General features: G+C 37.9%; 1 protein-coding gene across 1 annotated transcript in view; it reads left to right on the forward strand.

Moving 5' to 3' along the window:
* GOLIM4 (golgi integral membrane protein 4) overlaps positions 1-10,579 on the forward strand; it is an 82,717-nt gene extending 72,138 nt beyond the window's left edge. The window contains 3 exon segments of the mRNA XM_017895106.1: positions 280-348; positions 8,440-8,520; positions 8,845-10,579. Of these exon segments, the coding sequence (XP_017750595.1) occupies positions 280-348; positions 8,440-8,520; positions 8,845-8,991 (297 nt within the window). The 3' untranslated portion in view covers positions 8,992-10,579.
* The last annotated feature ends 6,244 nt before the right edge of the window (positions 10,580-16,823 follow it).

Here is a 16,823-nt window from a genome sequence, read left to right on the forward strand (position 1 = left end):
TCTGGTTTATGTAAAAGGTTAGTCATAATCTACATTGACGGAAGGTTTGCCACTTTGGTGGTTTTTAGGCCACTTTATCACATGATATGCCTGTACTCTGAGAGAGAGGGTAACAGACATCCTGGGCTTTGTATTGGAAATGATTACTCATCATTTCCTGGCCCCAGAGGCTTTGAAAGTGCCCTTTTTGTGGTGGCATGCTTGTTCTTTGTCCCAGAGTACTGTGTAAAAGGCACCTCTGATGTACAGTAACATGAACCTCCCCTTTTGTTTCAACAGATGGCAGGAAATCCAGACCAGCAGGAGGATAATGTTGATGAACAGTACCAGGAGGAGGCAGAAGAGGAGGTAGTAAGAATTGAATCCCAGAGACTGGTCAGATGGGTCTGTCACATACACTAACTTTAAACAAACCTCAGCACTATTGACTTTGACATGCCTTCCATAGAAATGTTCAGAAAGATTTAAGCAGGATAAGAAAGGGTTGTTTAAAGCAAAAATGGATCATGGATCATGACACTGGAGATGTTTGGTTAGAAGATAACAAAAGCAGGGTAATAGAATTCATCTCTTTGGTTCTCACCTGAAATTTTGAATTAAGAAGGTATTTGACTTTTCAGGAATGGTGGACTTAGATTTGTGTGATCTTTTGTAAGAATATTTTCTCCTGTCTCCCTCTGCACATTCAGGGATTCCAAACTGGCCCCTGGAACTTTCTCTTCAGGCATCTCCCCAGTGCCTACCTCACAGGAATACCCCATAGTGTCTATCGGAATCCACTTAACACCATCCAAACATTTTTGTAAATTTTACAGTCTCTCCTTCTGGCCTATTCCCTATAAGAATTCAGTATCTTAATTAAATTTAACAATAAAGAGGGAGGAAAAAGGTATAAAGAGCTCAGCTGAATAAAATGCAAATATAGAGTTTCTTAATATTTTATTTTAGTTTGCTTTTCATTGTAAACTTCGGGCATCTTGTTAATTAGATATAAGTAGCATTTATTGTGGTGCTACTTATGGTGTAATTGATTTATTGTGGTGCTGCATGTGGTGTAATTGGTGAATGCTGTTTGTTGTAGCCATTTTATCACAGCATTCTGCTGTATAAACAACTGCAATATATTAGAGTCTGATACAAATTAGGCCAAGACCCTGTATTTAGTCTCATTATGGACCAGTAAGTAGTTCCCAAATTAAAACCCTGGTTCAGAGCTGCTTCTCAGCCAGGTGTCTTGCAAATGTGTGGTTTTTATCCCTAAGGGGAACTCCATGGGAGGATGGACGTATGGCAGGCTAAACAGACACACCCCACCACTGGAGATCCTGTGCAGACGTCATGAGCTGTGCTCTCACACACAGTTCCCTCGAATAGGTCTGCTTTCTTATTCTTACTGATTTTCTAAGCTTTTCAGAGCTGATGAGAAAATTTGTGCTTATACCAGGAAAACAGAAAAGGATGTTGCCCTTTAGGGTCACTGGCAACATCTCTAATAACATGCACTTTTCTGGCTTGATCTTTTTGTTCTTTGGTTTATCATCCTAATCAAGACCCTTGGCTGTCTCGTCAGAAAGAGAGGAGCAGAGAAAATAGTGACCTTGAATATTAAGACATTTGGCAAGGAAAAGACACTCATCCAGGCTTCTCATATAACAGGATGTCTAGAGTAATACCACTTTGTTTTATTACGTCCAATACTAGGAATCTTTGAGGGATTAAAAGAGAAAAGGTTCACCTTGGCTTCTTTTTAAAAATTCAGAAGATTAAACATAAAATTTTAATCAGTGTTTACTGATTCCTTCTCAATTTTATGATCAGTTAAGATAGAGGAGAGAAATCCTGAGATCCAAGAGGAATCAAGAGTAGAAAGAGAAGAAAGACAGAGGCAAGAGGGAAGGAGAAATGGTGCTAAGACAGAGGAGGTTGCTCTGGCTGAGTGCTGCCTAACCTCAGCAACTGCTCCTCATCCTGCCAATCATCCCCTTCAGATCTACTGGCCTGACAGGACTCTTTCTCTTGCACCTGGCCCCAGGTCCTAATTCTGTTTCCCTGGTTCCCTGCCAAAAATTCTTTAAGCAGTGTTCAGGCCTCCAGCATGTGCTCCAGGTTGCCACCCTGTCACTGAGAACTGTTGCTCCATGTGCTCCTAGGGGAAGTCCCACATGCCTTTTTTTCTTCCCAGTGTAACTTTCCTCTCTGCCCCCCGAGTGTCCCTTGTTCATGCTGTGTTGTATTTTTGTGGTTATGAGATGATTAATGTTTGCATCTTCTCACCTCTGTCCATGGTTCCCAGGTCTTCCCTTGAGAGAGGAGAAGAGTGGTTCCCAAACACCATTTAGGCACTGGTGATAGAGACAAAGTTCTTGTCAGACTATGGCAAAATGAGAACAATAAAGTGCAACATAGAATATGGAAACACATATTGCATTGTTTATAAGTGCATATGTGTATGAAACCTCATTGGTGGGGCACTCTGAAAACCATGAAATGTTATGGAACTGTGCATTTTTGGGTTTTTTTTTTTTTTTTTTATCTCCATTAAGCCTTAGAGTCTTGCAGCTGCCCGAGCTAACCACTAGAATGCAAGGCCTGTGGCTGCCATCGCTTCCCTTCCCCTCCAGCGTACAAACTTGTTTCTGTCAGCATTTCCTCCTGGGGAAGAATTGCATCTTGCCTGGGCCACACCTGTTCAGAGGTATAGCCCATCAAACTTATAGACTTGGCCTCTAAGAGTAGAGGACCCAAAAGAAGTATGATTTTAGGAAATTTATACTACCCTGCCTTCTTTTATCTTAGTGCAGTAGTATTATCTTTCTAAGACATAAAAATTATTATTACTTACAAGCATTTCTTGTTTTTTGTTTGGGATTGTTTGAGTGGAAGGCATGATCCCTTCCTGACATTGCTTACATTCCAAATGTTTTATCACCTTGTAAGCAGACAAGACAATTTATGGCATTGTCAAAAAGTGCTATGTACACTTTTAAATTATTTACATGTTCAAAAATATATAGATTAAATGACAAAAGTCAGAATACTTTAATTTCCCTCAATGTAACTGAAAATAGATTAATCTAAACATACAGAAGAGAACAAGTACAAGGCATTTGTTCACCTTCACTGGCCGAATATGTGCATACACCTACATGAGACTGCCAGCCTGTAAATCACCATGTCAAGAAGCTTTTCTTTTTTTGTTATTTTTTGTTTTTTGAGATAGAGTCTCACTGTCTCCCAGGCTAGAGTGCAATGACGTGATCTTGGCTCACTGCAACCTCTGCCTTCTGGGTTCAAGTAATTCTCCTGCCTCAGCCTCCCGAGTAGCTGGGATTACAGACATCTGCCCCCACACCGGCTAATTTTTGTATTTTTATTAGAGACGGGATTTTGCCATGCTGGCCAGGCTGGTCTTGAACTCCTGACCTCAGGTGATCCTCCCACCTCTGCCTCCCAAAATGCTGGGATTACAGGCGTGAGCCACCATGCCCGGCCAAGAAGCTCTTCAATTGGAAAAAACTCTCTTGTTAAAGCAGGGTGTTTGTCACTATAGCTAATGTTGCTGAAGGCCTTTTGTTCATCACATTCTGTTTATTTCTTTGGATCCTACTGTTCTTACCTACTTGAGGCTCAGCTTTCTGCCCTTGCACACCCATAATATCTTCAATGTGTGAAAGAAAGGTGTTAATAGACACCAGGAGAGGGTATCTAGCCAAAGCCCATTTCAGACACTTTTCAGTGGACCTGTTTTATTTTGGATTTGGCTGTTTATTAAACTTTGTGTCATCAGATAAGGCTCATTTCTAAAATGCCTAAAACATAGTGGATAAAAATGAGTAACAAGAAGCATTGTTTGGGAAATCTGACAAAGCACTGTGACAGCTTTAGCAGGATGCTAAGAGGGCCAGCTGTGGGAGACATAATCTGTATGTCTACACTATAAAAGAATAACATTTGGCTTCTGCTTATTATTCTAGGCATATTTTAAAGATCAGTTAGAACCTCCATATCATTTTGTTCCTTTTCATTACCGAGAAGCCTTACTTAAAGGCATTACTGCCTTTAAGATGAGTTTGCATTGCGTTTGCCCCAAATATCAGTAATATATTACTAGAATAATAATATGTGTCTAACTAAGAGTCTGTTCTCTATATGTCTAGAAGATTACAGCATTTTCATTTGTGGGTTCCCTAAAGAGTGGTTGAAATCAGTGGTCTCTAAATAAGATTATATAACAGATTATATATATAATCTAAATAAGATTATATAACCAGTTGTTATTAAATAACAACTGGTAAACAAGCTAAAATTTCCATAGCCTATCTCCAGAGACTACTAAGATAACCTAGCATCCGTTGTTACTCAAGGAAATAGTTATTTGTCTTTGCTGTGAATAAGGATCACCTTGAGTTTGTGGCATATACAAATTTTGGACCAGGCCCTTTCCCTTGAGATTTTGATCTTATCTGTTATGGAACCTAGGAAGCAGAGTTTTTCATAAGTGCCCCTTCACCCACCCACCACCAGCTGTTTCTGATGGCTCGGGATCATACTGTTTGGAGAAATAGTCCTCGGGCAGACAGTTGTGGATGGCATTTGGGAAGTCTGAAACTCCTATCTGTGTATATATGCCCATTTGCTAAAGACTTTCTAACCAAAGTCTTAAAAGGGTGCATGACTCCCCAACCACACATACATACAGGAAATTAAGGATCATTGATTTTTCACCCAATGCTTTCATTTTACATGTAAGAAACTTGGGCTTCAGAGGGGTTAGTTAAAAATTTGAAGGTTGCATAGCTTTTATTTATTGCTGGAAACATGATTAGAGCTCACCTAGGTCTGATTTTATAGGCTACCATAATTAAGTGTACCATGCACCGTAACTATATAGTTGATATGGGGAAGTTCTTTATAGAAATTAGTGAATATAGACAGAATGATGGAAATAGAAAGTGACCATTTTTTTGTAATCCCTAAATGAAGCAAATGATCTAAGCAACAGTCATCAGTGAGTGATGTCACTAGATGAACAGAAGTCAGGGAACTTCACCATGAAGGGATCAGGCTGTTACCACCTGAGCTCACTGGCCAACCTTAGCATTACTAAAAGTAGGACAAATAAATGTGTATGTCTTCTGATGTGATTAAAAAAATAGGAAATGTACACCATCACCTCGGAAATACCCTTGTTTTTAAAATCGAACCTGAGTTCTTTCAAACTTTTATGCTAACATCCATTTATAGGAAATGTCAGGACTAGAGAAATGAGTTAAGTGATATAAAGAAGCAGATAAATTCAGAATGTGGGTCATTTTACAGGACTGCAAATCCATAGCAGTAGGGAAAAAAGAGGGGAGTGAATCCCGTTATTGTGCTGTTCCTTTAAATCATGATTAGAACAAACCAAATGTAAACAGACATTAAGACAATCATAAAAATGTAAGTATGGATGAGACATCAGATGCTACTATGGAATTATTTTATCAGGTGTGGTAATCACGTTATGATTATGTAAGTTGTTTATTGTTTTTAGATATATACTGTGATATGTGAAGGTGAAATTACATGACATCTAGAATTTTTAAGAATAAATCACTGTAAAAAATAGAAAAGTGATAGATGATGCAGGTGTAGCAATATTGAGATAGCTTTTGAACATTGGTGGTGGCTGTAAGGGGTTTATTGAATGATTTTCTTTGTTTGCATGTGCCTGAAGATTTTCATAACCAAAACGATTGACCTTATGATTTATACAGTTAGAAATGCTGCAAAGGCAAGGCTTTAGTCGAGGTCTTTCTCACTCCATAGTATATGTTAGGAGTTGGCAAACTACAGGATGCAGCCTAGTTCGTAAGTAAAGTTTTATTGGAACACAAACATGTCTGTTTGTTTACATATTGTCTATAGTTTTTTGTTTTCTTTCTTTTTTTTTTTTTTTTTTGTGCTAAATAGAGTGGTCAAGTTGTATTGTTGTGAGAGAGATCTTATGGCCCAGAAAGCCTAAATATTTACTATCTGGCCCTTCACACAAAAAGTTTGCTGATCCCTGATTTAGATATTCTTCCTACCACACGGCATAGACTCAAGGCTGTTTTTTCCCCCACTCTCAACTGCAACGTTTTAATGTTTATAAATAATACATTTTCATTATTAAGGTTGTAGAAGACATGTCTTTGTTAATCAAAATTAACAGGGACACTTCAGCAATTTAATGACGTTTCAATTAGACCTTAAGACAGCCTGAAGTAAGTCCTTCATTGTTTTTATCCCAATGTCTTGTGGAATGTTACTATGAGGTTCTATGACTGTGGGCACAGGCGATGTTATGGACCACTGATAGAAACGCAGGGTGAGACAAGATAGGTGTCTTTAGCTCATTCCACCAGGAAATAGGAATACAATAGATACTCAGTGCCTTTGTCCTCAAAATGTATTTCTTTGGTACCAGGTTAGTTTAGGGGGTGTGAGTTAAACTGGCACTGGACTAGTTAGAAGAGATTCACAAATGTTTGGCTCTGCCCAGGGTATCTTTAAAGAGTCACCTTTGTAGGCTCTCGACAGGCCAAGTTTTGTCCAGAGCTCTTCTGCTGCAGTGCATTCTTGTCTCACCTGAGCTGCACACCTTCAGGCAGCACATAATTTGTTTCTCTTGAATTATAGCATTGTATACTTTTCTTCCTTTGTTCATTTCTTAGATTTTTCAACAGTCTCCTCCACTCCCCCCACCAAAATACGTGATTTTTGTGTTATTCAATGATCTTATGCTCTGATCCTAGAAGAGATCGGACTTTCTTTGGTATTAGGAGACTGCATTATACTTAACTGATGTTCAGCAGTTTTTTTTGAAATGTGTTCAAGTGACTTAAACATTTTGGCATATGTATAGTTTTCAAAATAGTTAACAAGTTAGAAAATGCCCTACCCTGTTTTTCTGTGAGATATGATCATGAAATAGAGACTATTTAGCACAAATATTTGGATACTTGCTTTAATTTACATTTTGAGATAAATATTGGGATCATGTACACAGTGATAATAGTGCAATAAAGGAAAACTACTTAAAACAGAAAGGTTGTATTAGAACACTAAAGAGAGAGGAATTTTTGAGGCAGGTCAATAGATGATTTCATAAAGAAATTGAAATGATTGTATTTTATTTTCTAGATATTTTAACCAGAGAAATATATTTCTTTTTTTTTTTTTTTTTTTTTTTTTTTTTTTGGACGGAGTCTGGCTCTGTCGGCCCAGGCGCGAGCTCGGTGGCCGGATCTCAGCTCTCAGCCTCACTGCAAGCTCGGCCTCCCAGGCTTCAATGCCCCATTCTCCTGCCTCAGGGCCTCCCAAGTAGCTGGAGACTACAGGCGCCCGCCTCGCTCGCCCGGCTGTTTTTTGTATTCTTTTAGTAGAGAACGCGGGTTTCACCGTATTAGCCAGGGTGGTCTCGATCTCCTGACCTTGTGCATCGCCCCGTCTCGCGCCTCCCAAAGTGCTAGGAATTACAGGGGCTTGAGCCACCGCGCTCCGCGCTCGATGAAATATATTCTCAAGGTATAGAATAGATACCATAAAATTTCTGTACATTGTATGTAGGCAGTGGCTGTCTACTTTTTGTGCCTTATCCAGAGGATTTATAGAGGCTTGCGGGGATTGGACCAAGCTTTGACATAAATAATGACTTGAATAAGACAGGCAGTCCTGCCTCCATAGCACTTACATTGTGCTCACAGGCGTCTCAGACTTTCTACATTCTCCCATATGAGAAATGGGAATTTTAATTTATTTATTTTATTTTTGGGTAAGACAGGCGTCTTGCCCTTGTCAATTCCGAGGCTGTGCGCAGTGGCACAAACATACTTACTGCAACTTTGACCTCCAGAGCCTCAGTGATTCTTTGGCCTCAGCCCCCCCCGCTAGCCTGAGAACTACAGGCGTGCACCACTAATGGGGCCCCCAGCTAATTTGATATATAATATAGTTATTATTTTATTATATTTTTTTTTTTTTTTGTAGGACAGGCGTCTCACTTTGTTTTCAGGACTCAAATTCCTGGGCTCAAGTGCATCTCTTGCCTCAGTCCCACAAGTTGGCTGGGATTCAGGTGTGAGCCACCACGCTGGCCAGGAATTTTTTGCTTTTAAAAGGCTAAATTTCTTCAGGTGTTTTATATTTGGAATTTTAACCATTATTCAAATAAATCAAAAATTCAAAGCACCAAAAGTCCTGCCATTCAGGATCAATCACATTGATTTTTGTAATAGGTGTATTCATACATTTCTTCACACCTAGTAGGATAAATCCTTTGCACATATTTTTTCAATTGTATATTTAGTTTAGTTTTTGGCTTCTGCTATTGTTGAATGAACTTTTTGGCAAATCAATAATATATTATAAGTGCTTAAAAGACTAAAGTGTTTAAATGATACCTGTGGTTTGTTTTAGGTTCAGGAAGATTTGACTGAAGAGAAAAAAAGGGAACTGGAGCATAATGCTGAAGAGACCTATGGTGAAAATGATGAAAATGTATGTCTCGGATACATATTTCTATTGAGCACTTGAGTGTTTGTGGGTGTGCATGTGTATAGGAGAGAAACATGTATTTGGGATAGGTACCAGTGGGTAATGGTGCCTCTGAGTTACCACTGAATTTAACAGGCCCACCTGAAATTAGGAAGAGTTATGACAACATGAAAAGTAGGAGAGACAGCAGCCCTGTTGCTTACATATCATTTTTTCTTCCTTGTTTTTTTCCTCCAAAATGAGTAACTTTTCATCCTGTTTTAGAGAGAATTATTTATCACTAACTCTATAAATCTCTTAGTTTTTCTTTTTTCTTTTAATTTTAAGGCTGATGATAAAAATGATGGAGAAGAGCAAGAGGTTCGAGATGACAACCGCCCCAAGGGCCGAGAGGAACACTACGAGGAGGAAGAAGAGGAGGAAGAAGACGGGGCTGCAGTTGCTGAGAAATCACATCGAAGAGCTGAAATGTAGCTGTGCCCAGTTTCTAGACAATGCTCAGCCAACCGATTCTTTTCAAGCTGCTCAAACATAAATCTGCCTACTGAACTCTAGGATATTTAATTACAAAAATTAAAAACTTAGACTTTTTTAAAACTTTTGTATTAGAAATACGCATACATTTATATGAATATATTTTGATAATGTAGGTCTAGAGCTTCTTTTATATTCAAGCTAAACATGAAAAGAAGAAAAACAATAAAGTAAACCTGAGCCCCCATGTCCCAATTTTTTTAATAGATTATGTGATGTTGGAAAGGTCATTGATTTTGTATATGTTTCAGCGTGTTACCTTTCTGGCTTCCAGTTTCCAGGTGTTCTTTGCCTTTGATAAAATACAGGATTTAGGAACAGAGAGTACTGCAAAATGCCATGCAAACTTTAAAGAGAATGGCCCGTTTACTAATTGCTGCCCTTCTGATGTCTTTATGTATAGTTCTGATAGAATTTTCACCAGTCTATGTATCTCTGGAGTGAGATCTATGTACAAAGTGACATACAATTGGAAAGCCATTTTTGTCGTAAAGACATTGTTTTTCAGACTTTTCCGATCAGTTAGAAAATGTTTGTCATTGCTTTAAAATCATAGCTGTTCTGCTTAAGAGGAATTGAATTTAAAAATGAGAGAGTATTAAAACTCATGTGGCAGTATCCTGGTCTTAATCAGATATTGCAGTGTTCAAACGAGGTATGGACACATCAGCATATTCACCTTTTTGAAGGACTAGTGGCTTGTTTTAAAACTAGTGAGTGTTTGTGTGTGGTGTTTTCTATGTGAGCACCATTCTCAATTTTTTTTTTTTTCTGAAGCCTTTGATATTTTTGTTTCAGTGTCTGGTTCCCTACAAGTAAAATATATTTCCTCTTTAAGCTCTGTGCCTCAATATGCAATCACTTTGATAATAAATATGAATATGAAGACATACCAAGCTGCAAATAGGATTATTTTTGAAAACTATATGGTGAAACATATGGTGATATGATAGACTCTTATGATTTTTCTGTTTGCTGGGATTGGGTCTGCTTTTGCCGATGTATAAGGCATTTTAATGATTGTGAATATAATAGATTCCTTAAAATAAGAAAATTAAAAATCAGAAACTTCCCTTGGAGTAGAGACATTTCAGTTGCAAGTATAAAGATTTTTAAATATATAGCACTAAGTTATATAATTCATATGTGTGTGGTTTTGTATTAATACTCAAAATTAATAAAAACAAATTTCATTTTCTACCATTATTGTATGAATGTAATTTTATTTTTTAATAGCCACACTCATAGATGGTTTTGATTGTTCCAGTTGAGTGATTGTGTATGTATGCATAGGAATGTTTTGTTCAGATGTACTTTGTATTTCCAATAATCAGAAATCTTATCTTTATGTATAAAAACCCATTATGTAATGTAAAATGTATAATATTGTACATAATATTCAGAATACAATTATTTTGGTAAATTAGCTTGTATTTTTAATGTCCCAGTTGCAGTATTTAATTATTTGAACCATAATGAAAGTTGGTAATCATCAATAAAGCTTTAAAAAGGTGGCAAATCTTTTAAACTATGTGGTTTCTTACTAGTTTATGACCTTCTAGCATTCTTCAGTTCTTTTTCATAAAAATAAAAATTTTAAGAGATGCCAATATAAATTAATGAATGATAAAGTGCCTTTTCCCACCTGCTTCTGTTTTCTGTGTCTTTCTCTACTTTGCTTGGCATGTGATTTTCCCCCTTTTTCTAAAGAAAGAGCTGAAGATGTTTATTTTATTTGAGCTAATTCTGAGGGAAGAAAAAAGAAAGAGGGGCAGAAAGCATGAGAGTGTCATGTGCATGCACACACACAAAATAAACAAAAAACTATTAAATCCCCCTAGGAAAGCAACAGTCACAAACCCTTCTACTCTCTGTATGGCACCAAGTTATAGGACCATTCTAACGAATGTCTAGAGGAGAACTAATCAGCCTGACCTGATCTACATTAATGAAGTGNGCCTTTTCCCACCTGCTTCTGTTTTCTGTGTCTTTCTCTACTTTGCTTGGCATGTGATTTTCCCCTTTTCTAAAGAAAGAGCTGAAGATGTTTATTTTATTTGAGCTAATTCTGAGGGAAGAAAAAAGAAAGAGGGGCAGAAAGCATGAGAGTGTCATGTGCATGCACACACACAAAATAAACAAAAAACTATTAAATCCCCTAGGAAAGCAACAGTCACAAACCCTTCTACTCTCTGTATGGCACCAAGTTATAGGACCATTCTAACGAATGTCTAGAGGAGAACTAATCAGCCTGACCTGATCTACATTAATGAAGTGACAAGAAATAAAACATCACCTGTATTTATCCTGCCAATTAGTCTGTGATTTTGGTACAACCAGTAAATCAAAGGATTTGGTACTAGGAATATAGTCGGGGTTGGGGTGGGGTTGTTGGGGAAGGCATGTTTATTAGCAATGGGTATAACTGGGCACAACAAAACTAGTACACATGCAATGACTGGTTATTTGCAAGATTGATTTGGAAGAGATCTAGGAGTAAGAGCATAATCTTAGCCACATGTACCAGTGACTGACTTTTACAAAGGAAAACTATTGATGTGTATTGAATACCTTCGTAGTCTAAGAAGTATGTGAATAGGATCCACTTTAATCCCCACAGTATTCTGTAAGTTTAATGGAATCCCCTTCTCACAACTGAAGAACCTTGTCTTCCAGAGCACTTAACATTTAACTTCTTTTAATGCTTAGTTTTGTTTTTAGTTCTATTATGTTGTGGTACGTCTATACTATAGCATCTTACACAGCCATTAAAAAGAGTGAGTTAATTCTATTTTTGAATCACCTTCTGTGGCTTCTGTTTTACTGTCTTTTCCTAGTTTTTTTCCTGGCATACTGACTACATTCTCCATCTTGTTTTTACAGGTTCCTCTTCTTATGCCTGCTCTTTCAATATTAGTGCTCCTCAGGTTTTATACTAGAGGTATTTTTTCTGTTTAATCCTCTTCCCATCCGTTGTTATACAAATGTCTTGAATCTGTTTCCTTGGCCTAGCTTTCTGTGTCCCATCCTATGTAAAATTTGTAAGTTTCAAAACTGAATTTGCCTTGTTAAAACCTGCTTCCCTTTCTAGGCTTTCTGTCTCAACTCATGATGTTTCCCTAAACAAAAACATGAAGTTTGTCCTTGATTCTGTCTCCTCTCCTTTTGACTGCTATCAAAATATCCTCAGATTTGCCCACCTCCATACTCACTATTTTGGTTCAGACCCCTGTTATCTTTTACATGGACTGATGTAACTGTTCCCTAACTCATTTCTTCATTTACTCTCTATTGCCAATCCCTAAAATCTGTACCAATGTGATTTTTCTAAGGATATCATACCTACCCCGTTATAAAATTTAACAAATTGCTATTGCTCATAGGAAAAAATCCAAGCTAATTAATATAACCTACATAATTCTTTATGATCTGGCCCCGTCTTATCCCTTCTAATACTGAATCATAATAAATGGGATTCATTTTTGTCAAGCACATTCCTCTCCTAATGTCTTGGTGTCTGACCTTAACCCATGTGTGGATGGAAATTTGACTTGCAGAGCTGGTAATACTCTCCCGTCTCCTTGGACAAAGTGCTTGATAGAGGACAGGCACTTGACCTAAAATACATCAATTCGATTCCTTCCCTGGAATTTTTTGTTGGAAGGCCATCCCTCCATGGCGTTTCTATGCAGCTTGTGACAGCTTTTATCCTAGACTGTGTTTTCAGTGATACATGCACAGCAAAAAGCCTTGGAAGCTAGAAACAGTATCTCCTTCTGGGTCAGAGGGCAGATTTGTTTCTTGACTTGAGTAATAAAGATGATGTCTTCCTTTAGGAAAAAGTTCAGACAGGTTTGACAACAGCTTCTTTGTAAAATGAGGGTTTTCTAAGATCAGGGATCCTCAGCTATGACAGAAGCCCACTGTGTGTGCAGCATCCACTTGGGCTGCTCCACATTGACCTCATGACACCTGGAGACACAGGGGAATTGATGTGAACATGAAGCTCACGACTGCTGCTGGATCATGAAAAATGGAGTCCTTTGTCTCTGACCCAGCAGTGTAGTTCCTTCTGCCAACATCCATGAAACTGTAGCAGGCAAACTCGTTAGTTGTAAGGTAGATGAAATCTCATAGTAGTTTTACTACTGTGTAATGAATTCAGGGCTTCTCATGTTCATTTACTTTGTTGTGTGAAAAAAATAGTTTATAAAAGTAGAGAACAAATTTAACCTATAAAGAGATGCAAAAGTCAGAGGCAGAGTTGAAGAGAGAGTTGTGGCATTTTTTCCAGTCCTTATATCTTGCCATCCTTGATGCCAACCAAGTCTCTCTACAGGTTAGTTAATGATCTAATAAAATCTACTTTTTCACTTGACCTAGTTGCATTTCTGTCACTTGCCACCTGAAGATTTTTGACTAATTACCTCAATTACATTGAATTCCTGTAAATCATCATGTTATCTTATATCACGGTATATTTGCCACCTATCCTCCCCAGAAACACTGTTCAACCCTTATTGGCTCTCCTCTCCTTTGCCTGGCTGGTTGCTTTGGGTCTCATCTTAGACACCAATTCCTCTGGGAAGAGTCTACCTCCCACTCATCTGACTCCTAAGTATGGGATGCATACCCTTCTGTTCTATAGCACCCATGTTATCCATATCATATCACATTGCATGGACGCAGTCTATACATTTGTCTATACTCTCTTTGACATGTATGTTCTGAGAGTAGAGACCATATTTCTCTTGTCATTATTGCACCCCAAGCACTGGCATATAGTAAATTTTCAATAAATATTTTTTAAATTGATAGAGTCCTCATCTGTAAAAAGACTATATGACACATATTAATAAGTGACAGAGCTAGGAATTCTTCCCAACTCAATCTGATTCCACTGTTAATTTCAAATATATCAAGGATTGTTTAGATCATTGTCCATGGTCACATTCTGAGTTTCGTATGTTAAATTCTGCAATAACAAGTACTAAGAGGGTCGAAAAATTAATGAAGTCTCAGCCACAGGCTCTGGAGGAAGAACCAAGAAACTGGAATTACTTGATCTAAGAAAGCAATAGTCAGAGGAAGAAATAACATTGTATGTCTGTCTGCATTGAAGCATCAACTGTAGCATAAAGAATTTCTTGAGAAATAGGTGAATGAATCCTTGAAATCTAGAGAGGTTTTCAGATTGGAATATATTTAATAATTAATTATGATCGCTAAGAGGCCTGCCTAAGCTGAGGAATAGGTGCTATATTCTGTGACACATTCCTTGGGTCTCGTGACTGTGATAGGAGGGCCAGTTGTTATGGTGGAATAGGGTATGTGCTCATCCACTGGTTGGCCTTTCGTCTCCACACTATCACTTCTGCCCCTCATTTGTAGCAGGTCCTGTAACCGCAGGAGTGGACCAAAACCTGAGCTGGATCAATCTTTGTACCCCATCTTCTAGGCCACAGTGATTGATGGAGGAAAGCAAGCATGTTCCAAAGTAGCCCTTCAATTTCTCAGTCTGAGATTTCTATACTGAAGCTGAATAAGAGAAATGCTGTCTAGATGCTTTGGAGATGGAGTGAAACACATACACAAGGAGATTGCAGGAGTCATAGTCCTCGTCACATGGAGAAAACCAAGTTTCAGTAAAAAAAGAATGATGCCAATACATAAAAAGGAGTAGCAATGGAGGGGAGGAGGAGACGGGAGAAGGCAGGAAAAGGAGTCAGAGAAAGGCGCAAAGAATGTAAATGGTGTTCAAATTCCCATGTTCCGCCTTCCTTTGATTTTATTTGCCAACAAATCTCCCTCCCATTTATGTCTTAACTAGTTAGAGGACCTTAAACTGGTCAAACTAAAGAAAACTGACTGACTTCAGCATTATATATTTTATGAATCAGAACAATATTAATGTGACAAAGGAACTATTTGATTAACATCTAGTCCTTTGGCCCCCAAGGTAGTAAGTTTTAATAAATAATGACATGTTTTTTTTTTTTTTAAACCAATCTTTTTTCTTCTTGGATCTGTCTTTGAGGCACAGAGGATCTGTGATAAAAGCTTAAGGATTATCGTAATGAAGTTATGAGTACTCTTGTATCCCCATTGTTTTGTCTACATCAAAAGTGGCAAACTTTTCTGTAAAAGGCAAACAGTGAATATCTTAGTTTTTTCAGGCCATAAAGCTTTTTTTGAAATTACTTGGTTCTACCTTTGTACTGTGAAAGCAGTCAGAAACAATACATAAAGGAATGAGCATGGCTGTGTTCCAGTAAAACTTTATTTACATAAACAGAAAGCAGGTCAGATTTGGTCTTCAGGCTGTAAACACCTGGTCTATATGGTCCAAATATTTGTTGTAAAAACAATTATTTCTATAGACAATAGAAGATTTTGAGATCAGCTATTAAGGCTTTCTGGTTCTTTGTTATTATTCCTTCTATTTTAAATTGGCAAGCACGCAACATCATTTTTGTTGCTACATTTGTACACTATTTTAAGTAATTGGAAACGAAATCCTTTTGTCCTTTACCATCTTGGCTGACCTTGTTCACCCCATTCCCTGTATGTTACTAATGGAGCTTGAAATTAAGTGTCATTTCTGTTTATCTGTTATTAACACATACATAGCATGTCCCATAAAGTACATATCTTTTAAAGAACTGGTTCATTGGCACATGGGCTTGTACCAGATGAGATGACATCTTTTGATCTGGTGTGTCCTTTCTTCTTTCACAGTTTAAAGTATGGATACAAATTATAATAGCCATATATTAATACATTAAATTCAAATTTGTGTTCTTAGCTCTGAGTGTTTTGGGTTCTGTGGGTATCTAATTCCTGTTAAGTTTATATACCCTAGTAGAATTAGACTCTATTTCATAAAGAGAGTCAAAATACATTTTGTATTCCATGAAACCTGGTCAATTATCTTCTGTAATGGTTTTAAAATTTGTTCACAAAATCTTTGGTAGTCTTCCCTTCAAGACACAGAGCCTAGTTCCCTTTCCCTTGAGTGTAGGCTAGACTTAGTTTCTGGTTTCAAACAAATAAAATTGAAGGAAAGTGACCATGTATGACGCAGAGATTCAGTCATGAAAGCCAATTTAGTTTCCTCCATGTTCTCTCTCTTGGATCACTGACTCTGAAGGAAGCCAGCTACCATGTCATAAGGCTATTCAAACAGCCTTGTACTGTGACCTTCATTCATGTGGCAAGGAATTGAGGCCTATGGCCAACAGCCTGTGAGGAGCTGAGGCTTCCTGCCAACAGCCATGAGTAAGCGTGGAGCAGATCCTTCAACCCCAGTCAAGCCTTCAGATGACTGCAACAGGACTGCAATCACTTTAGAAACCCTGAGCCAGAACCACCCAGATAAGTTATCCTAGACTTCTGGCTCACACAAACTATGTGAAAATGAATGTTTATTCTTTTAGGTTTGGGACTAATTGGTTACACAACAATAGATAACTAATACATCTTCTAGGCAGAGTTTATGACTCAAAAGGGAGAGGTCATGGGTAAAGACAATCTGCAGCTGCATGGTGTTACTGGGCAGCTAGCCAGCTGCTCTGCTGGAAGACAGGTTTCGATGTGTTGGTGAGGGAAGATGGAATTCAGCTTAATGAGCTGAATAAATTTAAGCCAATTTATATGTTCAAAATTATTAGATAATATTTTGGCAGATATTAGTAACCTTTCAACCTTGGCTACAAACCTGGAGAGTTTTAAAATAGTGATGCCTGGATCCCATTCCCAGAGACACCGAATTA

This window comes from Rhinopithecus bieti, unplaced genomic scaffold (genome assembly GCF_001698545.2).
Source record: "Rhinopithecus bieti isolate Rb0 unplaced genomic scaffold, ASM169854v2 scaffold_25901, whole genome shotgun sequence".
NCBI lineage: Eukaryota > Metazoa > Chordata > Mammalia > Primates > Cercopithecidae > Rhinopithecus > Rhinopithecus bieti.